Genomic DNA, 26,347 nt, shown 5'->3' with positions numbered 1-26,347 from the left:
TATATTAAAAAAAGAAAAAAAAACATGATAACTCTGTTATAAACAAAGAAAAATTATTCGAATTCGGTACAATGTACCGTAAGGTCTCTTTTTATGCGGATTATTTTTATGCGATTTTTAAGTTGTGCGGTTTGTATTTCATTGTTTGGAAGCCCGCGTATAGAGTCTCCAAAAATCGTGGAACCAGTACAACGTTTATGAATGTAAAGGACAGTTAGATCTACCTTAACTCATCACATCTAGATGTCCGTAATTTATTTTTACAGTGAGATTTTACAATTCGGGGTTTCTTCTTCACTGAAAGATTAGTTCGAGAAAGTCTTCAACTTTGCAGTAAATTAGAAAGTCATTTTCTTATTAACGGCCCAAATTCTGTACGAGCCTCATAAAAAATTAGTAGGATCATCATCGTAAAGTTTAATTATTGATTACATTTTCAGAGCTACACAGAACGAGAATGAAGTTTGTGAAAAACCATTGCCTTGCCGCAAACATCTATTGCAGAGACAGTCTCTTATAAAAAAAAAAATTAATTAAGTTTGAATACAACTTTATTTTAAGCTTTTATATGAATTTCTTTCAGACATTGAAAATAATTTAATCAGCTTATTTCTTTTAATTTCTACAAACTTTTTTATGCGGTTTTAAGTTAATTTTAATTTGTTGTTTTGGTTTTATGCGACTTTGGAAAATTACGGAAGGTATCCCTACGGCGGCTGCCGTAGCCGAATGGGTTGGTGCGTGATTACCATTCGGAATTCACAGGGAGAACGTCGGTTCGAATCTCGGTGAAAACACCAAAATTAAGAAAAAGAATTTTCTAATAGCGGTCGCCCCTCGGCAGGCAATGGCAAACCTCCGAGTGTATTTCTGCCATGAAAAAGCTCCTCATAAAAATATCTGCCGTTCGGAGTCGGCTTGAAACTGTAGGTCCCTCCATTTGGGGAACAACATCAAGACGCACACCACAAATAGGAGGGAGAAGCTCGGCCAAACACCTAAAAGAAGTGTACGCGCCAATCAATTATTTATTTTTTTATTGTCATATACCATCATTTATGTACATATAGAGTATACGTTCATTTATGGTATGTAATGAAAAACTTCATGAATTATTTTCAGAATTTACTAAAACTTATTCGCGTCGCGCGCATACATATGTATCTACGTAGACATCACAAACCTTTTGTTCACAACGCAGGCGCAGAAATAAACGCTTTGCGTATTTATCCTCCCCACGTGACTCGCCATCAATTCTCGGCGCAAATTTTTTTTTTCGTTTTTAATTTTTGTTTTTTAATGTAGTCGTAAAAAAATTTGTAATAAATTTTATGTATCCGCTTATCATTTCAAAAGTAACAAAATGGTAAAAAAATAAGCAGTCGAAGAATTAAACGCATCGCCTATTTTTCCTCGCCACATGTTAGACTCGATTTCAATTCCCGGCGCAAACTTTTTTTATAATTTTTTTTTTTTTAAATCGTTTTTTTTTAATGTAATTGAAAAAAAAAAAATTATGTAATAAATTTTACGTATTCGCTTATTATTTCAAAAATACGAAAATAGTAAAAATTGAATTGGTTTAATGTCGAGGTGAGAAATGTGTTGTGTGTTGAGGTGAAAGATGTGTGGTGTTTCTAATTTTTGTGTGGGCAAAAGTGAGTGAGGTGTCTATAAACTCGGTGTGCTAAATTTCCTTACTTCAAATCTTTCAAATCTCAATTGTACTAAAAAAAGCTCACAGCATTAACATTCTCTGTTCATACTAAGGTAATTTCAAATTCAACTTTGCTCACTAGTGGGGAATTGCAGATATTTACCACGCGAGTAACGCGAGTGGAGGGTTTCTATATTTACTTACCACGCTAGGACAGGAATTCAGATTTTTTCTGCGTTTACCAAACTACTGAGGAATTTCATAAGATTTTTCGGCACACTACTAAGGAAATCGACTTATTTCATGTCCTCAGCGAAGCGAATAAATTGGCGATTAAGAAGGCCGCGCGGCAATTAATTTGTGGTGCAGAAGCTAAAGTCGGCGGAATTATTCGTTTTGTTTTTTGGCACGTATTTAATTCAGGTTCAAGTCCTGAAGTCATATTTTTTTTCTTGCACATTTTTTTACAATTCAAACCCGGAAAGTTTAGTAAAATTTTTGAGTTTATTTTAATTAAAATTTCTTTAAAATACTGTTTTTTTGTATGTCATAAATGGAAATTTCCTTTCGGTATAAAATAGTTCATACTCGATATGACCTGATTTTTATATAAATCAATCAAAACAGAAAATATGTACATATGTCTATAATCTATTTCATCAAATCCAAATTATATTGATGAGAAAATATCATTCTAATATCCGCCCAGAAAGCCAAACGCGCATACACAAATACATATGCAAATAATTACGCATACAAACTTTCAACTAACGCAGAATATGTGCAAATTAAAGTTCTAACGCGGGTGAGCGTTAAAAAAAATAAAACGCTTGCTTCCAAAGTCAAACTTGAAGTGATTCTTTTATTCCTACGTTATTTCTTTTATACAAAATTTTTGCTTACTCTATACTTAACAAATAATTGTTTATGTTTACAATAAATCTTTCACTACTGGATGAGCTTATTTCATCATCCTCTAATTTGTGCTTATGCTAGCTTTAAAAAGTACTTGACAAATAATTGTTTATGTTTATAAATTTATGCTAGCTTTAAGAAGTATTGCTTATTGTAATTCTATCCTTAACAAATAATTGTTTATGTTTACAGTAAATACTTCACTATTGGATGAGCTTATTTCATCATCCAATTAGTGCTTATGCTAGCTTTAAGAAGTATTGTTTACTCTAACTTTTTGTATATATTTGCCGTTATGCGGCTTACCAGAGTAGGGTATTAACTCCCCCTCCTCTAAATCGAAACGTCCCGTCTTCGAATATATATCGGTGATATTCTGAATCGTCAAATCAATATCACTCATTAACATTTCTTTTATATTTTTACTTCTTAATGCTTTTTTGACATACAATATTTCTTTATTAATTTATAAACTGTATAAAAAGACAATGACACTATCAATACTGTGGTAAGTGACCACCAAATCGGTTTTTCTTGAATTTCCTGTTTTATTTTATTTAATACATTCGAATTTTCAAATTTTAAGTATTCATTTGTAGATTCAACATACTCAGTTATTTCAAAGTTATTAATATAATTAATTTTTACATAATTCCAAATTTTTTCATCAATATTTTCATATGTAACATTATCAATAATAGTATAATTCTTAAAAACTATTAAATAAACTCCATCTAATGTGCGTTCATCAATTACATGCGTTCCAGAAACTAATATGGTCCCCTGTTTTATTTCTTCTATTTCTTTATTTTTCTCTTTTAATTTTTTGCATTTGGTTCTTGCTTTATTCAAGATTTTCGACAAACAAGATTTCCTTTCTTCAATTTTACAGTATGTATTTTTTATTTCTTCTTTACATTCTTTTACATTTACATAATCATTTCCACACTTCGCTATTTTATCCTCAATTATCAATTTACCATCTCTCTGCGCTGTAGCACGAACTTCATAAAATTTACAATCATACAATACCTTTGGATATCTATATAACATTTATAAAAAGAAGTTACATTTCCTTGGTAATCTTATAACTCAAGAACGGGCTCACCTATCCAAACCAAATTTTTAGGCTTTGTTTGGACTATTCAGTAGATGGTTTGTGTTTTAAAATTTTAAGAATCGGATACCAGGGTCTCGAGAAATAGGCCAAAACGTGAACGGAAACCTAGGATGTGTTTGTACAATATGGGTAGCAAATGGAAGCTGTTGATGATTCTATAGTATAGAGTATTTTTGATGCCGCTCCGTGACTAGCGTCTCGAGATATCGCCCAAACTGTGGACCCCGATAACTTAAGGATGTGTTCGTACATTATGGGTAGCAAATGGGAGCTGTTGATGATTTCTATAGTATAGAGTATTTTTCATACCGTTCCGTGACTAGGGTCTCGAGATATAATCCAAAACGTGGACCCGGGTAACCCTAGGATGTGTTTGTACAGTATGGGTAGCAAATGGAAGCTGCTGATGATTCTATAGTATAGAGTATTTTTGATGCCGCTCCGTGACTAGGTCTCGAGATATCGCCCAAAATGTGGACCCCGATAACTTAAGGATGTGTTCGTACAATATGGGTAGCAAATGGGAGCTGTTGATGATTTCTATAGTATAGAGTATTTTTCATACCGTTCCGTGACTAGGGTCTCGAGATATAATCCAAAACGTGGACCCGGGTAACCCTAGGATGTGTTTGTACAATATGGGTAGCAAATGGAAGCTGCTGACGATTCTATAGTATAGAGTATTTTTAATGCCCCTCCGTAACTAGGGTCTCGAGATATAGACCAAAACGTGGACCTGGATAACCCTAGGATGTGTTTGAACCACATGAGTATCCATTTCGGCAAAAATGTAAAGCAATTGTGGATTTAATTGTGAAATTATATGTATTTGGGGAGGTGCGTTGCCATATGTACTCCATCGAATGGCAGAAAAGGGGATTGCCGCACGCACATATACTAATTTGGCTGGTACATAAAATAACTCCGGATCAAATCGATAGCCTCATATCAGCTTAAATTCCTAACCACACTGCTGGTCCTGGGTTATTTCAAGTTGTCGTTATATATTACATTTCCTTGGTAATCTTATAACTCAAGAACCGCCAAACCGATTGACACAAAAATTTTAGAGTTCTTTTCTATCTTTAAGGAGGAGGTTTGTGTGAAGTTTGATTGAAATCGGTGTAGCCGTTCCTGAGTTATGATATTTTATGTGAGTAATGGTTTCCTCTCATACGAAATGCCTGTATGGGAAAAACAATAACAAATACACAGCCGCTTATGAGCGTTTCTGTTGTACTGTTGCGGTTGTAAGTGTATTATGTTAATATTAATTTTGGGCGAAAATATAATAAAAACTGGAGCATTCAAGGAACTGGAAAAACATTTTTAACTTTATTTATTTTAGCATAATTTATTTAGCGTAAAAAATTGAAATGGAAATTAAAGAATCAAAGTTTAATTACAAGTTTTTATCGGCTCTTTCACCTTACCTGTATATAGGTGACCACCACAATCAAATTTTAAAAAAGTACAGAAAAGGCTATTGTGACATCTTTAGAAAGTATGTTGAATGAAAAAAATCAACTAATTCAACTGTTTAAACATTTTACGAGTTCTATAAAGAAAACTTAATATGAAAAATTTCTTGCGATATAATTAAAAAAAACATTTTATGTATGGCGGTGCGAAGCCCACTGGGTGATGCTAGTTTTATATATATTACAATTAATTCTTTATTTTGAATTACTTTAAACTGTGAATCATCTATTAAATCTGTAATCGTTATTCGTCCGTGTTCATGTCGTGTTATATTTCTTATCTCATCGATGTGCAGAATAGCTAGATTCAAAATTCCTACCTTTGCCAAAGTTATAGTTTGTATTAAATTCAGTAATTCATTAATGATATAACTATTCCTACGCTTACTCATCATTCTAATATGTGCATTTCCTTGTAATTCTTTAACCCTCTCAGTTAAATGCGTAGTAGCTTTAAACATCTGTGAATTTGTGGTATACTGTTTATTACTATTTTCCACTAATTCATTTAATTTATTGGTTATTAATACTAAATCATCATGATCCGGTGTTCCTGCTATCCATTTCCACAATGTTCCCAACTCATTAATACCTCTTGTAAATCTATGATCCTTTTCCTGCAATTGCTCTATTAATGCCTCCATTAATTCTATTTCCAATTCGTATTCAATTTCATTTACGTCAAAATCCGTACGCATTGTCTTACTTCCATTTACATGAATATATTCATTCCTATTGTACATTTGTTGTTTCATTTCTTCCAATAAACTCGCAAAATAAGTTTTATTTGCAATGTGAAAAATATCCCCATAATCTTCATATAATAAAACATCTCCGTCTTCTATTAAAAAAATAGTCTTCCCTTGTATAATCAATAATGTCCGTCATCCCGAAAGATATGAATGCTGCAAATAGCACCAATCTCATTCTGTAAATATTAAGATTTAATATTATCCTTGTGAATTATTCTGTCACGTTTCTGAATTATTATTTTATTTCCCTTATCTTCTTTTACTTTTTGTCTCCTATATTTCGGTTTTAATTTATTCCTTTCACCTATAACTTTCTCATATACTGTCTGACATGGAGTATAATTTTTTTCTTTTCGCCTTTTATTATGTACCTTCAACATAACTTCCTGTGCCGATTTTAATTTATCTTTCATATTTTCATGTGGTTTTTTATTGTAAAGCACCTCATACGGTTTTTCTTTAATTGTCGAATGAATAGTTTTATTGTATTGCTGAGCTGCTCTAATGATGGATTCTAAATCACTTATTAAATTCAATTCCTCCTTTAAACATCTTCTTATTTCAATGAGAGTAGAATGTACTCTTTCTACCTGACCATTAGTTACTGAATGTCTTGGATCGCAATAATATATTTCAATATTACATCTATTAGCAAATGATCTAAATTGAGCCGATGCAAAACTTGGTTCATTGTCCACTGTAATTCTCTTTACTTCCGGAAATACCTGTAAAGCTTCCAAAATCTTTTCGATTAAATTTGTCTTATTTTCAATATGCTTAACTATCAAGGACTTAGAATAAGAGTCAATCAAATTTAAAAATTTCAGTTTTTGAGCGTAAAAAATGTCAATATGAACTTGTTCACCTTCTTTCTCTGGAATTGGTGCCCTTCCAATTGGTACCTTTTTGGGTTGTCTATCGTATTTATTCTTATTACATACCTGACAATTTCTAACATATTGCTTGAATTGCTTCACCATTTGGGGCCAATAGTATTGATCCCTGATCTGTGCCAAATTTTCCCTATAATTTCTATGTGCTCTACCATGTGTTTGCTCTATAATATTACCCTGGTCCTCTCTATTCGTGACATCAATTGGAAAACACTTCACACGTAAAAATTTCGTTACCGGAAAAGTATCCATCAATACGGTTTTTATTTCATATGCCACTTCCGGAGTACAAAATATTCCTGTAACCAATTTTGGATTTAATTGTTCAGAAAGAACAGGTATTATATTTTCTGGTTTATCATATTCTATTAAAAATCTAGTGTTACCGAAGATTAAAACTCTTTCTTGGGTAGTAATTTTTGCACCTTGATTTATTAATATTTGCTGTTTAAAATGACTCAATGGCTTGTTAGTTTCCCTAATTGAAATTTCATCACTACTCTCGGCTGAATGCTGTGTATTCGCAAATGAATCCTCCGATTCTGAAATTTCATTATTCGATTCTGTTAAATTATTTAACTGCTGTCTCGATAGTGCATCTGCTACAACATTTGTTGCTCTGGGTTTATAGATTATTCTTGGCGAAAATTCTTCAATAAATGCCCTCCATCTTTTCATTTTAACATTAGGGTTTCTTTCAGATATCGCAAACGATAGCGGTTGGTGGTCCGTATAAATTTCTAAATCTTTTACAGCATAAAGGTAATGTCGCAATGTTTTCAATGCCCAAACAATAGCATAAAGCTCCTTTTCGTTAGTTGCATAATTCTGTTAGGTTGAATTCAAAGTCTTTGAAATAAATGTTATGGGTTTTCCTCGTTGTGATAATACAGCTCCCACAGCTACATTTGAAGCGTCGGTATTTAAAATTAATTTTTCATTAAAATCAGGTTGCGTTAATTCAATGCATTGGCATAATACATCCTTTAACCTTTCACAAGCGGCAATACCTTCTTGGTCAAGATCAATCCTTGTCTTTTTTGATACATGCTGCAATACTCCTCCATTTTTTCCTTTTAAGTGCTTTGTCAGTGGCTTAGCTATTGTAGCGTAATCTTGAATACATTTTGTGTAATATCCTGTTAATCCCAAAAAACCCCTTAATTGTCGTAAAGTTTTAGGTATGGGATAATTTTTTATCGCTTCCACTTTTTTTGGGTCTGTTTTAATAACCTTATGAGATACTACGTATCCCAGAAATTCAACTCCTGTTTCTATAAACCTTGATTTTTCAAGAGATATTTTCATATGAGCTTCCCTTAATCTTTCAACTATTTGTTTTAACTGCTGAATATGTTCTGTCAATGTCTTCGAAAATATTATAATATCATCAATATACGCTTGGCAAAATTTACCGATATATTCACGTAAAATATCATTCATTGCTCTCTGAAATATACTAGGGGCATTCCTTAGCCCAAATGGCATCCGTAAGTACTCATATTTCCCGTTATTAACTGAGAAAGCCGTTTTTTCAATATCACCTTCCTGCATTAAAATCTGATGAAATCCTGACTCTAAATCAATTGTTGAAAAATATTTGGATTCCCCCAAATTCGAAAGTATCACCTCAGGATTAGGCATGGGGTATCTATCTGATATTGTTTTTTCATTTAATTTTTTTAAATCTATAACCAACCTTAGTTTAGGACTTCCATCCTCGTTCATTCCCTTTTTCGGAACAACCCAAACAGGAGAATTATAAGGACTTTTGCTATTCCTTATTATACCCTTTCTTAGTAAATTTCCAATTTCCTCATTAACAAAATTATTTACAGACACAGGATACGGATACTGCTTCGACCATATGGGTTTGTCATCCTCAGTTCTAATTTCCGCTTTTATGTCGGTCCTGAAAGGCAAATCCATGTCAATGTTCTTATGTGTTTCCTTTATAATTCTAATAATATCCTCTCTCAATAGAGGAATATTAAAACCTTCACTTTCACCAATATTTTTTTTATATTTCTTAGAAAATTTATTCCCCATTTCCAAATTTTCAACTTCAAAATTATTTAACATATTGCTGGAATGATCTTCAGCGGGCGCTTTAGAGGTTTCTTCCTCCAAAGTTAATTCTTTATTTGTTTTGTGCTGGTATGACTCATCAGCTGGCGTCATAAGACAATTTTGTCCCATGATAACTTTTGTATTTCCAAAGCATTCCTTCTTTGAATTTTCATTTTTTTCTTTTATATTGCCGGTATTACCTTCGGCGGGCGCTTTAGGACTTCTGTGTCCCAAAGATTTTACTTTTGTATTTCCAAAGCATTCCTTCTTTGAATTTTCATTTTTTTCTTTTATATTGCCGGTATTACCTTCGGCGGGCGCTTTACGACTTCTGTGTCCCAAAGATTTTACTTTTGTTCCTGATTTTCCTATACAACTATCCTCATTGTTACTTAAAAACCGTAATTTTTCTGAATATTCGTTCCCATAATTAATTAACTCCTTTTCCATATCAATCTTAGCTCTAATCTTCTTCAAGAAATTAACTCCTATCAAGAAATCACTTTCTAAATTATCTATTTCATAAAATCTTTCCATACATCCCAATAGATGTACGTTATGAAACAAATCAACGACGGTCGAACCATGAATAGTCCTTACCCTCTTCTTAATTGCTAATTCCTGTCCATTGTCATACACTCCCTTTCTAATAGAACAACTAGTAGCACCGGTATCTATTAGTATCCTCATTACTTTTCCGGTTTGCAGATCTGTCCGGAATATGTAGGGCAGGTGGAAGTTTGACCTAAAAAATGATTTTCACTAATATTATTGATTCTCTGAGCCTTTGCAGGTGGTTGACCACTAAAGTTTGTATTATCATTTCTTTTTATCGGTGGATTAAACCTATTTCCAGAGAAAGCATTACCCTGTTGTGATCTTGCAAACATGACTCGTTGCACCACAGGAGCATTACAAGATGAAGTATCCATGGGTTCTGGCTTTGGGAAATTTACATTTGTATTCTGTCTTACTTGTGGATATCTCAAATTATTTTGGAACACCATTTTTTGATCACCTCTAAAATTATTTTGATAATTTCCATTAACATTATTTCCCTGGTTTCGAGCTCTAGAAAAGTGCAATGCAAATTCTGATCGCATTTGATTTGATTGAAGCTCCTGAGCCTTAGCCAAAGCGTTTGGTAAATCGACTGGAGCCAATGTGAAAAGTATCTGGTTAAGTGGAGGACGTAAACCGGTAATAAATGTCCTCAAAGCAGTTTCACGATTCTTAATATTAAGTTGGTTTGTTATTTCTGAATTAGTACCATGCGTCATTATGGTCTTATTAATTAGTAAAGTCAATTTACGGTTTACTTCATTATAATAATCTATTAGAGATTTTGATCCTTGTCTTAAAATACTCATCTCTTGATCAATTACATGAATTGGTCGTCTGTCAGCATATGCAAAGTCCAATCTAGCAAATATGGCCTCTAAATTCAATACAGCCCCATGATTAGTCAAAATATCGTTCGCATCTCCTACAATTTTATTTCTTAATATAGTTAGTGCGCCAAAGTATCTTCTGCTACCTTCAATATACAAACTCATAGAATTTTTTGCAGCCTCTCTCCAACTAACTTATGATTTACCTGAAAACACGGGCAAAGATCGAATTATATCCAAGCTTTCATTACACATTAATGCATCGTCAATAGTCTGAGTCCGATACTCAGTTACCTGAGAAGCTGTGGTCAGAGCCCTGATTTGGTTATTCAATTGACCTATTTCAATACGTAAGTTTGCGGTGTGAGTAGCTATTAATCTAGCTATATCTTCCGCAGATAAATTATTCACTGTTCTTGCACATTCTTGCAAATCTAACTATTATATCGTCCAGTGTATAAAAAAAATTTTTTCAAGGTCCTTTCCTCACCTTTTGCACTTATTCTCTTGATAAATCTTTCACTCAATTACACTTTTTCACTATCTTCTTATTTAAATATGGGCACTTAGACTCTTTGTTATTATGGCCACAGTAGCTGCAATAATACAGACGTACGTATTTAGGGGTACTTGAACTATTTCCCATTTACCTTATTTCTACGGGTTTTTTTCTTATTATTATGATAAATTAACTTACATTAATATACTCCTGATTCTGGTGTCGTCCTTTGCTGGTACTTAGATTCTTTGATTGCTGCCTTCTGTTTCTTTCACAGCTATTTCACTGCCGTTTCCTTTCTTACTGCTTTGTAGTCCTGTGAGAATTTTCTACTGCTTTGTGGTCCTGCGAGATTTTTCTACTGCTTCAACTTTGTTTTTAAAAAAAATTTCTCGAAAATTTTTATTTTTTTTGCCCAATTCATGGGGTACTTGTTTTCAAAATATATTGTGTTATTTGTTTTTTCGCCCGATTCGTGGGGTACTTATTTTATTATCACCGACCGTATACCCTCTCGCACGAGGTATTTGCTTACGGTTGATGCTCCTGGCAGGATCGCCAATTAAAGTTCAAACGCGGGTGAGCGTTAAAAAAAATAAAACGCTTGCTTCCAAAGTCAAACTTGAAGTGATTCTTTTATTCCTACGTTATTTCTTTTATACAAAATTTTTGCTTACTCTATACTTAACAAATAATTGTTTATGTTTACAATAAATCTTTCACTACTGGATGAGCTTATTTCATCATCCTCTAATTTGTGCTTATGCTAGCTTTAAAAAGTACTTGACAAATAATTGTTTATGTTTATAAATTTGTGCTTATGCTAGCTTTAAGAAGTATTGCTTATTGTAATTCTATCCTTAACAAATAACTGTTTATGTTTACAGTAAATATTTCACTATTGGATGAGCTTATTTCATCATCCAATTAGTGCTTATGCTAGCTTAAGAAGTATTGTTTACTCTAACTTTTTGTATATATTTGCCGTTATGCGGCTTACCAGAGTAGGGTATTAACTTGCATATAAAACTGCGAATCGAATAAATGAGTGATTTAGAAAAGTTCATTAGTAATTATAGTTCAGCGCAATCATGAAAAACGTGTCGTGTATGCAGTACATCATCCCATATTTGACTCAGGTTCAAGTCCTGTACACAGTTTTTTGTTCGATATTTTTATTTAATTTTTTATATTTGGTTTAATTAGAATTGATTTAAAATAGTGTATTCAGGTTTTTCTAATACCTGTTATTTAGAAATTTATTTTCTATATAACATTATTCATACTTCTTTTGAATGGATTTATATGTAAAACAGCCATAAAGGCAATCATATGAATATGCATTCCTATATTTAATCTCTTTAGTCAAATCTGAACTACTTACATACACATATTGATGAGAAAATGTTCTAATATCCATGGATGCATCCAGAAAGCCAAACGCGCATACACGCATATGTATATAAATATATACAAGCCTTCAACGAACGCAAAATGTATGCATATAAAAAACAACAACTGCGACCGCCTTCTTGTCCGTCAGATGGGATATGTATACCCTATGAGCAAAAAGAACCGGGAAGGTGATGTTGACTGTTTTCTTCGATTGCCAAGGCATAGTCCACCATGAGTACCTTCTATCGGGCCAGACAGTCAATAAAGAATATTATTTATCCGTTTTGAAGCCTTTGAGAGATGCTGTATGTTGCAAACGGCCGGAAATGTGAGCAAACAATTCCTGGATTTTGCATGATGGTAACGCGCCATCGCACTGATCACAGAGAATACGACGAAGGAACTGAGGGCCTTGTCGGCCTGCAGGGGGTGTTTGGAAGACTGGGTTAAACGTTGGCACATATGTGTTGCTTCAGACGGGTCATATTTTGAAGGAGATAATATAAATTTGCTTTAAATTTAACTCTGTTTTGTTTAATTTAAACATTCCCGGTACATTTTGATCATAAGGTACATATATGCGGCTTTGCGGATAGAAATGTGTGATTCGCTGGAATTGTTCAAGGAATCTAATGCCCGAATTCTTAAAGCAGTCTCCAGTCACTAATTGAGACTTTTCGTGGTGAAATTTAATTTTGAGACTAGTTGGTATTCAGTAAGCAATCTCACGTCATTAGTCTAAAAAAAAAGTCACTAATTAGTGATCTACTTCTGAGCAGCTCACAAAACGAAAAATATGGAAGAGGAATTCATTATTTTATATACAATATATTGCAAAAAAAACGCGAAAATGAAGCGAAGTAATATGTTTTGGGTAAAAATTTCTTAAGAACACGAATAATTGTGTATTTATTGACGTTTTAGAAACATGCGTAGACGGATTCTGGCAAGTTTACGCAGCACGGAAGACCCATTCCTTCTGGAAGAAGACGTTTTCAGAAGGTTTTTAAGATTCCCGAAATCCTTCTGCTGGGAACTTGTTCAAGATCTCAAACCACTTGACAAGTTTAAGCGGAAGTCGAGAATTCCATTTGAGCTTTGGGTGGGCTTGATATATTAATACAAATATATAGGTAGGCATTTCAACATATTACTTTCAGTTTGTTTCAGTACTATATTTTCTGGCAAATGGCTCCTACCAAAGCGTTATAGGAAACTGCCACTTCTCGGCAATGAGTCAACCAAGCGTGTCGAGATGTATTGAGCAAGTTTGCAAAATGGTAGTGGAACACAAACACTTTGAAATTAGTTTTCCCCATGAGGCGGAGCATTACAACAGCATAAAGAGGGGGTAAGTTTTAAACATGGTACAGAATATTCATTTGCACCATTTCAACGGCTTAAAATTTGCAGCTTTCATAACAAATTCGGAATAAAAGGCGTCATAGGTGCTATTGACTGCACACATATTGCAATACTTTCCCCGCAATCTTTAATTGCTGGAGTAGTACCTCATGAGTATATGAATCGCAAGGGATACTACAGCATTAATGTTGAAGCCGTGAGTTTATAAAAAATAAATTCTGGTTTATCAACATTTTGTAATGTTTATAACTAATAACCCCATTCCTAGATTTGCATCGACGAAATAATTTTTCAAAACGTCAATGCACGATTCCCAGGATCTTGTCATGACGCCGGTATATGTACAACTTCGCCGGTGAGAATCAAACTCATCAGGGAACACATTTTGGGAGCATTTAAATGGCTTTTAGGTGATTCAGGTTATCCTTTGGAGCCATGGCTACTAACACCAATAGCAACACCTTCTTCCGCTAGCGAAGAGATTTTCAATAAAACACATATAAAAGCAAGGAACACAATTGAACGTGCCTTTGGAGTCCCGAAGTTACGATTTCGGTGTCTATCCAAAGAGCGCGTTCTTAGATATTCGCACAAAAATGCGGCAGCTATCATCTATACATGTATAATATTCCACAATATGCTGCAAAAACGTGGCATATTCATGAGGCCATGCCACCAGAAGACCCATCGAATGATGAAAATAGTGAACCAATTAGGTCAACAGAATATTATTCTGAAGGCAGAAGGGCGCGGCAAAATTGCATGAACGCACTTACACTGTAAAACTTTTGTAAAAAATAAAATTCAATGAAATATAACATAACATATATAAACTTTATTTTATTTTTTATTATAATCTTTATTGACAACGGCTTGCGATAAAGCTAGAATAGCATTGGCCACGTTGTTCATGGAGTCACAAAACTGTTCCATGCAGTTAAGACTTCGCTCTCTGAATTTTCTTTCTTCCTCATTCCTTTCGTTCATAGATTTAATCATGTTTTTGATTAACTCATCCGAATCTGTTTTGCGGCGACGTGAAGGTCGTGGACTGTTAACTGATTCGTCGGTTGATTCCACAGAAGGAGTCACGGGGTCGTTTGTAATTACTATTTCGCTCTGAAAAATTAAAAAGTAGTTAAGTTATTAATGTGCAAATTTTTTCAATTCAAAAATGTTCATTTTATGACCTTTTATCATTGAAATGAACACATATGTATATGTATATATATATATATATATATATATATATATATATGTACTCGTCTATTTACCTCGGTCCCAATATTTGGAATATCTGGCATTCCGTCGACCACTATTGACCCGAGCGTTTCCAAAGCGAGATTCTCCCTCTCTGTCAACTCCTCTTGCAACCGGGGACCTCCACCTGTCAGTAGTCGATCAGCCTTCCTAGCGACTGTAAAATAAATATTTTATTAAGCAATTTGTTTGGTATATTAAAAACATACATCCTTCCATTTAGCCGCTGATCGTTTCGGGGGTTTAAGAGCGTTAAGCTGCTCTGCGATCTCCTTCCACAGCTCCTCAATTCTTTTTGGGCACGTTGGATCGTTTTTGTGGAGCTTGATCTCCGGATGGCTCCTAACAAAAGCAAGATAGCAATCTAATTGCTCCTTGCTTGTCCGCTTAGTTTTGTAATGTATATCTGTAAAACAAATAATACATATTTTAAAAGAAATCAGGAAATTTCTTTTATTTTTCAACTTACCCAGCTCGTTCATTTCAACGGATTGTATATAAAGATGCAATTCAACATTTATCGATTACTAATTTTGTTTGTCTCAATTGAATTGTTGATAATCCGATTCAGGTAAAAGGTTTATAAAATAGAAATTAAAAACGTTATTTTGTATGAGCTTAGTAATATTCATATTCTTTATGTTCTTGATGAAGAATTTCGCTTGATAAATGAGTTCAAAAAATTCCATTACATATGGAATCGATAAGGGAATTTTTGCTAAACTTTTTGACTATCTCTAGCCGATACGTGCCATCAGCTGACTGTCTCTATTTATTTTCACCATGATATTTGGTGAATTTCTTGTGACTTTCCCTTACTGAATAGCAAAATCGTCTCAAGTCACAAAAAGAGTCACTAATATATAATCTCAATTTTAGTGACTTGAGATGAGATTCGCTTACAGAATTCGGGCATAAGTCGCATTAACTCGCGACTGTCGAACAGTTAGAAGACATATTTACATACATAGAAGCGTGCATACATATATGCGGAGCCGCGGCCACTCGACATCACAAAAATTCAAGACTTACAAAATATTGGCAAATAATTTCAATTCGACGCGAAATATTCCAATATTGACTATTTTCGAATGGTTGCGAAAATTTGCATATGGGCGGCTCGTTTTATGAATGAAATTGAAATATGAGCTCGAACTTATGAATGAACTTTTTGTTTTTGTTCTAAATTGTTCAGCGCCGTCGCTGATAGAATCATGGCCGTTGCGACTGCGTCTACGAATGTATTTTGTTTTTGTAGTCGCTAGGCTTAGATTTTAGCTTCGGGCGACATGCGCATGTGAGGTATGTGTTTTTGTTGTGTTCTAGAACATTTTAGAATGTGTGGTGGCAAAGCGGCCATCGCGTTGCGCTTGCTGTTGCTTTTGCGTCTATCAAAGTATTGTGTTTTTGTAAGTACAATATTAGGAATATCGACTGGTGAAAGACAAAAGTACACGGAAGCAAGAAGGGAGCGCGTCCATGGATGTAGTAACATATGAATGCAATTATTTTGTAGGAAGTTTAGAAGGCAAGTAGGTATATATGTATGTATATATGCTAGGACATAAAGTGGGTATATATACATACATAGAGCAGAATTGTTTTTGCACTTGTTAGGAAGAAACTCGTTCACTAGTGCGTATGTGTATTTGATTTCTTGTACAGAAGTCAAGGTTATTGGGCATACATGCATATGTACGTATGTGTGAAAGGAAGATGATGTTCTTGCGTCGCGCGACTTAAATTTTCTTTTATTGTTCAAAGAAAATTTTATTTTTTATTTTTTCATGACTTTATTCATCCAACTCAACTTAAAAAACAAAACTACATCGATTCATATTTAATGTCATTAACTAGCATAGTACATGAATCATAAAAGGGAAGTTGTGAAACATATAACTATAATCGGACAGCCAACAGTGGCGTGATCTTGATGCCTTTATGTACATAGATATTGGAAGGAATGTGTACAGCTATGTTAAGCCGGTGAATAATATAATACATACATACAATACATTAGTAAATACCTTAATAAATACAGGGTACATAATAACATAATTAATAACATAACTCATAACTCCTCCACGGATTAGATAAGAGTTCTCCTGGACTCTATTTCTAGACTTTTATTAATACAATATATTCTGAAGAAATTCATTTAATTAGTTGGGGGCATACACAAATATGTGTTTACAATTAATCCAAATTTGAAAATAACAAAATATATTATTCTTTTAGCATAATAACAGTTTTTTTTTTTTTTTTTTTTTTGTTTTTTATGGATTTTCTAGACGGTTAGATGAATATTTAAATGGTCGTTTAATGTTAGATACATGAATATTTCTTAATGGCAGTATTCTATAATAGGGTTGGTCTTTATGCCTAACTCTTTTATAATTTTTAACTGGGCCTGTTATTCGTTTTTCTACATAAGTTTCTCTGCTCATATTTCTTTTATTTATTAAATTTTCTTTAATTTTTCTTGTTCTTTCACACAAAACAGCTGCATCTACCACATCTCTGGCTTCTTTAGGGGTACATTTTAAAGTTGTATGATATCGGTTATTATAAGTATTTATAGCAACCTGCATCTTCATATTTATAGTAAGATATTTATCCTCGATACCTGTTATTAATTCAATAAGAGTTGAGTGTAATCTTTCTATGTCGCCATTGCCAGTGTGTGAGTTGGGTTTTGTCAAATGGACAACTACATTTTCCTCTTTTAAACATTCAAGCAACTGTTCTGCCCTGAACTCGTTATCCATTATAATTTTTTTCGGTTTACCAAATTTAGCAAAGTGTTCTAAAATCAAAGTTTTCTTCGTTTGCCAATTTCTATTTCCTATATCATAAGCTGCGGCAAAATTTGTTAATTTGTCTATAGTTGTTACGAATGAATGTTTTTTGATGTGGAATATATCTAAATGAATGACTTCGTTTTTTTCAGCTGGCGTTTCTGTGATACAAAACTTCTGCTTTACAGGATACCTGTCATATTTTATTTCCTGACATTTCTGACAATTATTAATTATTAATTATTAAATGAATGTGTTCTCTTAATTTTGGAAAGTATATTTTATTTTTCAGACTATTGTAACACTCGTTAATACCGCTGTGTAGAGATTCTTCGGTATGGTATCATGATATTTGTTTATGTAAGTCGTCTTCGTTCAGTATCTCTTTTGCACGTAGTGTACATTTTACAAACTTGGTTGTGCTGGTGGAAAAAGTGGGAATCAAAAGAAGTTGGATTTTATGGTAATCCCTGTCCGATACGTCTGCAAAAATGCCAATTATTCCTGGTTTGATGTGGCACTTTAACAAGTCTTTTATATAGTCTTCATTTCCTAAAGGATTAATTTCAATGATTTTTCTATTATGAATTGTTTGAATTTCTTTTTCAATATTGTATGTCAAAATAAGCTGCAGTTTATATTTGTTCACAATTTCTTCTTTTATTCGTATCCACTGTCTTGATTCTTCCTCTTCAGTACTCGATATGTGCATATTAGACTCGGTTTCATTATTCTTTCGTATTTTTTCCGCATTAGTCAACCTGCTAAGATAATCAGCTAACTTATTTTCATGCCCTTTTAAATATTCTATCTCGAAGTTGTACTCCTGAAGTTTTAACAGCCACCTTTGATGTCTTTGGGAGAATTCCTTACCCTTGTATTTGTCGTTCATGTATTTTATCGGTAAATGATCTGTCCGAATTTTAAATTTATTTCCATGTAAATAAGGCCTAAAGTAATTCACTGAATAAACAATTGCCAAAAACTCTTTATCTGTTGTGCTATAACTCTTTTCGTGCTTGTTTAAAGTCCGCGATACATAACATATTGGGTGACCCTGTTGCGATAACACTGCGCCAATAGCATAATCGCTGGCATCGGTTGTTACAACAAACTGCTTGTCAAACTCTGGATACTTCAATATTGGATGAGTTGTTATAAGATTTTTCAGCTTTTCAAACGCCGTTATATATTGAGGATCATTGCTATTAATTTTATTATTTTTCTGAAGGTATTTGATCATTGGATAGGCCACACTAGCGTAATTTCGAATAAATTTTCTATAGAAACCAGTCGTTCTTAAAAAGCCCCTTAATTGTTTCTCTGTTTTGGGTAATGGAATTTCCTGAATTGTTCTTACTTTTTCCGGATTTGGCTTCATTCCTTCTTTTGTGAGAATATGCCCCAGAAATGATGTACTTTTTTTCATAAAACTACATTTATCGGACTGAATTTTCAGATTGTGCTGCTGCAGTTTATAAAATATTTTACTTAACGATATTTCATGTTCCTCTAAGGTGGTAGAAAAAATAAGTATATCGTCAAGATATACGACGCAAATCTTGTTAATATATGGTATTCTCTCAAAATATCGTTCATAAGCCTCTGAAAAGTTGCCGGCGCGTTCTTTAAGCCAAACGGCATTCGAACGTATTCATAGAGGCCTGCAGGGGTGACAAACGCAGTTTTTTCTATATCCTTTTTGGCTAACAAAATTTGATGATATCCCTTTGCCAAATCGATGGTGGTGAAATACTGCGCTTTTCCCAGCTTGTCTAAAATACTGTCTATATTTGGCAAGGGGTATTTATCATCGATTGTAACTTGATTGAGACGTCTATAGTCAACAACAATTCTATACTTTTGGACTCCTGAGCTATCTAATTTTTTTGGGACGACTATTATAAGAGAGCTATAGCGACTTTTGCTTTTTCTAATTATGCCTTGAGCTTCCATTTCTTCCATTTGACGTCTCACTTCTGCTTCGTGCTTGGGTGGATAACGATATAATTTTGAATTTATTGGCTTATCTGTCGTAGTATTTATTTCATGTGTAATTGTTGTTGTACTCGTCAGTATGTCATTTTCTTTGTAAAGTAATTTGTTATATTTCTTCAATAACCTTTCAATAACTTCTTTCTCTTTTTTGTTTAAATCATCTAATTGTTCCTTTTGTATTTTGCATTCTTCTAAAACATTGACTTCAAATTCTTTTGATATAAAATATAAAACAGCTCCATTAGTTAAGAGTATTAGCTGATCTTTTAGAACGATTTTTGCTATATTATTTACAACAAAATCCATACCTAATAAAAGGTCATATGGCTTATCCATTGATATCGCAAGCCATTTCATTCTAGAATTGCAGGGGTATTGAAAGTCTTTTGGGCATTTAGTAGACACTGTTTTGTTAAATTTACGCACTCTACCCTCTATCGTATTTAATGGTGTTGTGGTTTCTGTTAATATTTTGTATTTATTTTCTCCTATTTTGTTGGTATTTAGTAAACTTACAGTGGACCCTGTATCTAATAACGCAAGATATTCTTGGTTTTCGATTGTTAGTTTAAGTAATATTTTATTACGGTCCGAGGCTAGTTGATAAAAAAAATGTCTTCAGTTGTATTTGTTTCAAATGGGGTTTGGCTGATAACATCTACCTCCATCGGTTCGCTTTGCCTATATTGTTGCCTACGAGTACTATCGCTGTATTGTCTCAATGGTTCATTGCTGCTATTTGTTACATCGTGACGATTTCGGTTATAATTGTTATTGTGGTATGATCTAGTATTATATGAATATGAACTATTAGTATGATGTCTAGTTTCTCGATCGTATTTGCTTATGTTTTGTTGTAACTGTTTTGGTTTTTCATTTTCGTAGCGACTATTACGATCTGAGTAGTAATTTTGATTTTGGTAATATTTTGAATGACATTCAGTATTTTTTATTGTATGCTTTAGAGGTAGACTACTTTTTAAATTACCCTCGTCTTGACTTACAAAAGAAACCACAATTTCTCTAACTTCTTGAATTTTTAGTTTTTTCATAATTGCGAATGCAAGAGTACCTGAAACTAATTCTTTTGTTCTTTGTACAAGCATGCCACTAAATATATTAGTTACAGTTTCGGAATCATCTTCAAACAGTGCAAGTTCGCTTATATACTCTAATATTTGAGTAATTCTATAATCTAGATCTTTTATACTTCTTACTTGAATGTTAATGATGATACTCGTTATTTCCATTTGATTTTTGGACGCTCGATAATGCTTCTTTAGCCGCTGCTTGCATTCATCCCACGTCGAAGGGGGGCTCACGGATAGTATATTTTTGGCCATGCCCTGAATCTTCAGGTTGAAAATTATTTTATAAATCTGCAAGGGCTCTGTTAACAGCTTCTATAAAGGATGGCAGAGTACCTGCTTCTCCTCGGAACTCCGGCAAATACCGAATTTCCTTTTCTATTTTACTCCTCCATGATATGGGTTGATGATTCGCTACTACGAGCTGCGTCAAAGCCGCTAGACACTGTTCGATGGTACTTTGATTACCCTCCATCATTTTACGGTTTTTCTCAAAAATTTGTTGGCGTTTCTCCTGACTTTTCATATAATATTGTCACAGTGTTGTTTCTGCGTTAGTTACTACATTTTTGTTTTAACTAACTTCGTTGCTCACTTGGAAAAAAAATACGCCTTTTGTTTTTATTAACCAGCAGTGTGTCTTTTTTCGGTATAAAATTATTTTAGAGTTTTCGTTTCGTTTCACTGGATTCCTTTTAAACAAAAATAGGAATCCTACCGACTGCGCCACTTAAATTTTCTTTTATTGTTCAAAGAAAATTTTATTTTTTATTTTTTCATGACTTTATTCATCCAACTCAACTTAAAAAACAAAACTACATCGATTCATATTTAATGTCATTAACTAGCATAGTACATGAATCATAAAAGGGAAGTTGTGAAACATATAACTATAATCGGACAGCCAACAGTGGCGTGATCTCGATGCCTTTATGTACATAGATATTGGAAGGAATGTGTACAGCTATGTTAAGCCGGTGAATAATATAATACATACATACAATACATTAGTAAATACCTTAATAAATACAGGGTACATAATAACATAATTAATAACATAACTCATAACTCGCGCATAAATATGTATCTACGTAGACATCACAAACATTTTGTTCACAACGCAGGCGCAGAAATAAACGCTCTGCGTATTTATCCTCCCCACGTGACTCGCCATCAATTCTCGGCGCCAATTCTTTTTTTTCGTTTTTAAATTTTTTTTTTTTAATGTAATCGTAAAAAAATTTCCGTTATCAGCTTCGTTTTTTTTTTATAATGTAATTGAAAAAAAAAATTATGTAATAAATTTTACGTATTCGCTTATTATTTCAAAAATACGAAAATAGTAAAAATTTAATTGGTTTAATGTCGAGGTGAGAAATGTGTTGTGTGTTGAGGTGAAAGATGTGTGGTGTTTCTAACTTTTGTGTGGGCAAAAGTGAGTGAGGTGTCTATAAACTCGGTGTGCTAAATTTCCTTATTACAAATCTTTCAAATCTCAATTGTACTAAAAAAAGCTCACAGTAACATTTGCACCTTCTCATTGCATTGACATTTTCTGCTATTACTGCGACAAACCCAGTATACCTCGAAGAGGACTGACTACATCGTCCCGACGGTGACATTCAGTCGAAATTTTGTCAATCTCTTTCCATCTGGGAAAGATTGGAAAAAGAGATTCTCACTAAACAATTTCGACACTACAGTCTATACAGATAGCAGTTAAATGGATTGTGGTGTTGGAGCTGGTATATATTCTTTCAGACTTAAGATTGAAAGATCTGTGCGTCTCCCTAATGCTTGCAGTGTCTTTCAGGCGGAAGTACTAGCAATTGGGGAAGCTTGTAGGCTACTAATCGCAGAGCCCTCTTTTAAGGCAATATCGCTATTATTCCGGATAGCCAAGCGCCAATCCAGGCACTGGGTTCAGCTACAACAACCTCTAAAGTAGTGAAGCAAAGCAGGAATAGGCTCACCACCTTGAGCGAAAACCATAAAGTTACCTCAATCTGGGTTTCGGGACATCGGAGCATCGAAGGTAATGAAAAAGTGGATGAACTGGCAAGAAGGTGATCTGCCATGAATATCGCTCTTGCATAATCGGTATTCACACCACTAGGTGCAGTCAAGAGTGCAATTTCCCTAAAATACCTCCGAATCGCAGATTGTAGATGGAGAGACCAGACGAAATGCAAAAATATCAGAACGTTATGGCCCACCTACGACCTTAAGCAATCATCAACATTGATAAACATGAAACGACGGGACGCCTGGCGACTAACGGCAGTCATAACTGGCTTTTGGTCTGTGGGAGAACAAGCAGCCAAAATGGGCATCTCTCACAACACATACTATCACAGTTGTAAACAACCGGAGAAAAAGGAAACAATCTTCCATTTCCTCTGCGAATGCCCTGCCCTATGGAAGGACAGAATGTTAACCCTGGGTAAACCGCTGTTAGAGAGTCTGGAAAAGCTGTCTGGCTTAGATGTCAACAACCTGATAAGGTTCCTGAACCGCACAGACTGGATATAGTCATGCTGTAAATAACTGGTGAACAAGTTGGTAACGAGGATGTGGCAACAAAAAGGTGCGGAAGCGCTAGTTGGATTCTGGAAGAATCACCACTTAAACCAACTAACCATACAACCAACCCCCACTACAAGTAGCACTTACGTGCCGTTTTGATACCATAATGTGGACCACTACCTGTGAAAGGATTTAGGGAAGAGAGAAAAAAAACCGGCTACAACCATCCAGTGCTGTTGATGTAGCGGAGGAGAGAAAAGGGGTCTAGGCTGGAGAATTTCTTCAAGTCATCCCCAAAGGCCCAAAGGGCACGCTAAGGAATCTCAAGCGCCTAGCCGCCAGAGCCGGACATTTGCAGAGAAAGTGTTCCACAGTCTCTTTCTCTGCAGAATCCCCACAGCTTCTGCAATAGGGGTTGTGCGGAAATCCAAGCTTCTCCGCATGAGTACCGATCACCCAGTGACCAGTGAACACCGCAATGAGTTTGGAAATTGAATGGTGGGGATTCCCATCATCTTAAGCGCTCTGTTTCTATCGTATTGAGGTCATAGTGTTTTTGAAATAGCACACGATGAGACAGACCTCCATCTGTCTTGCGCTTTTTTTAGAAATAAATTGTGCAGTTTCCCTTTAACAGCCAAAGGGATTCCGATGTCTGAGAAGGGGACAGCTGGAACCGGTTCTGCCGACCCCTTCCTGGCAAGCTCATCGGCAATTTCATTTCCCTCTATATTCCTGTGCCCAGGGACCCAGATAAGGGAAATGTTTCCTGCACGTTCGAGACGTTTGAGTTCCTTCCTACAGGAGTTTATACAGGAGACCTGCAATACGGCGACGACAGGGCCTTGATTGCAGCTTGACTATCGGAAAAACTATAAATGTCTCCCTCCCAACAGCGATCCCGAAACATTTTGCATGCCTGCAGGACCGCGAAGGCCTCTGCTTGAAAAACGCTGCATGTTTCCGGCAGTTTAAAGGAGACCGAAATGATGGCTAATTTAGAGTAAACCCCCGCTCCCACTCCAGACTCCATATTGGATCCGTCAGTGAAAACATCTATATCCGTACCGACTCTACCCTCTTTCCAATCTTGCCTGCTCGGAAAGCTAGTCCTAGCACAACCCTCAAAGCATGCCGTCTACTTATGAGAACTTTCGTTGTGCAATCGAGTCACGCGATTCACTTCCAACCGCTGAAGTGCTTAAAGTACAAATAATGGAAGAGAGCGAAGCACTTCTGCAGTCATCGAGCAGCACAGTAATAGCAATGACCACAAAGTCACGTAAAAATGGTCGTAACAATTTTCCTAAAAGTAAATAAAAAATAGTTTAAAAAAACTACAATAAAAAACACGCTTTTGTTGCCAATCGAACTAAAAAGTATTAAATAAATTTTAATGACAAAGAGACCTATAATGAAGTAATAGCACTTGAACGATCAGTCATAGTCAACTACCTCAGAACAGAACTATAACAAAAATTAAGATACAAATAGAATAATTCAAATTAGAGTTAAAAGCGTGGGTTGCTTGATATAGTAAATATTACAATCATTCTATTGGCAACTACCTATGTACAGAAGGTTATGAAAGTGAAGCAAAATGCATCCCACGCTTTTAACTCGAATTTGAATTATTCTATTTGTATCTTAATTTTTGTTATAATTCTGTTCTGAGGTAGTTGACTATGACTGATCGTTCAAGTGCTATTACTTCATTATAGGTCTCTTTGTCATTAAAATGTATTTTATACTTTTTAGTTCGATTGGCAATAAAAGCGTGTTTTTTAGTTTTTTAAACTATTTTTTATTTTCTACTTTTTAGTTCGATTAGCAAAAAAGCGTGTTTTTTAGTTTTTTTTTTAAACTATTTTTTATTATGAATGAAAATTATTGTTATCATTGCAGTCAGTGAATTAATGATTGGATATATTCGTGTTATATTTAATTCCTTTCTTATCGACTGTGAGTCTAAAGCTATGCAGTTATCGGCCGTGATAAAGAAGTAATCGGGATGAAGAACTTATTTCGTGGAGGGAGCCTGAGAAACGGCTACCCCACTCCATTGGCCAGTTTTTTTTTCGATTTTCGTGGTGTGGTGCACTATGAATTCCTTCCACCTGGCCAAACTGTTAATAAGGAATATTATTTGAGCGTTATACGTCGTTTACGTCAAGCAATTCATCTAAAAAGACCAGAATTATGGGCCAACAACTCTTGGCTTTTGCATCACGATAATGCACCGTCTCACACTGCACTCGTTCTTCGTGACCATTTCGCCAAAAATTCCATGCATATAGTTCCGCAACCACCGTATTTGCCTGATTTGGCTCCGTGTGACTTCTGGCTATTCCCAAAACTCAAGAGACCACTCCGGGGAACGCGTTTCGAGTCGATTGAGGAGATGAAAGCTGAATCGAAAAAGGTGCTGATGGCTATACCGGAAATGGACTATTTGTCATGTTTCGGGGATTGGAAAAATCGTTGGCGTAAGTGTATTTCATTAAGAGGGGATTGTTTTGAAGGGGATGAAATTGATTTACAAGAATAAATAAAGATTTTTCATTTTACAACCGAATTCACCTTACTTTTTGTAAAAAAAGAAAATATTAATCCTGGCAATCCTAATAAGGATAATGGAAAACTTTTATCAAATTATTGCATTGTCATCGGTCCTTGATAGGTGTGCAAAATTTCAAGTCGATCAGATTTTTAGAAGCCAGTGAAAATTAAACTCAAAGATTCCGTTACATACATACATACAATCCGACCTAATAAAAGAGTGTTAAAAAGAAATAAGATGTTTCAAGTGTGGTGTGCTAGTGCACAAGATCAGCGTATGCCCTTCAAAGAATGAAGGCGGTAGAAATTCCAAAAGTTTGACATATAGTGTTGAAGATACGTATGTTGCATTCCATTCTGGGACAACAGACGGGACATTTGGTGTGAGTACTAGACGATTAAAGCGCGGATGGGTGTTAGACAGTGGATGTACGGAGCACTTGGGTGGTAATGAATATAATTTTAAAACGATATAAAATACTTCAAAAGCGAAACTCAATTTGGCAAGTCAGGCTTGTGCAGATGTTAAAGGCAAAGGCGTGGTGAAGTTGTCAGTGTCAAGTGAAAATGGTCAGCGGCA

At 34.6% G+C, this 26,347-nt stretch overlaps 1 protein-coding gene across 1 annotated transcript; it reads left to right on the top strand.

Annotated features, from left to right (window-relative positions):
* Nucleotides 1-13,101: 13,101 nt before the first annotated feature.
* On the top strand, nucleotides 13,102-14,304 carry LOC128870416 (putative nuclease HARBI1). Its single transcript, XM_054113032.1, has 4 exons — nucleotides 13,102-13,275; nucleotides 13,334-13,524; nucleotides 13,587-13,734; nucleotides 13,807-14,304. The coding sequence occupies exons 1-4, from the start codon at nucleotides 13,102-13,104 to the stop codon at nucleotides 14,302-14,304; spliced, it is 1,011 nt and encodes a 336-aa protein (XP_053969007.1).
* The last annotated feature ends 12,043 nt before the right edge of the window (nucleotides 14,305-26,347 follow it).

This window comes from Anastrepha ludens, chromosome X, assembly GCF_028408465.1.
Source record: "Anastrepha ludens isolate Willacy chromosome X, idAnaLude1.1, whole genome shotgun sequence".
NCBI classification, from domain to species: Eukaryota; Metazoa; Arthropoda; class Insecta; order Diptera; family Tephritidae; genus Anastrepha; species Anastrepha ludens.
The sequence above is the reverse complement of the archived record's forward strand: the minus strand, read 5'-3'. Positions and strand labels throughout refer to the sequence as shown.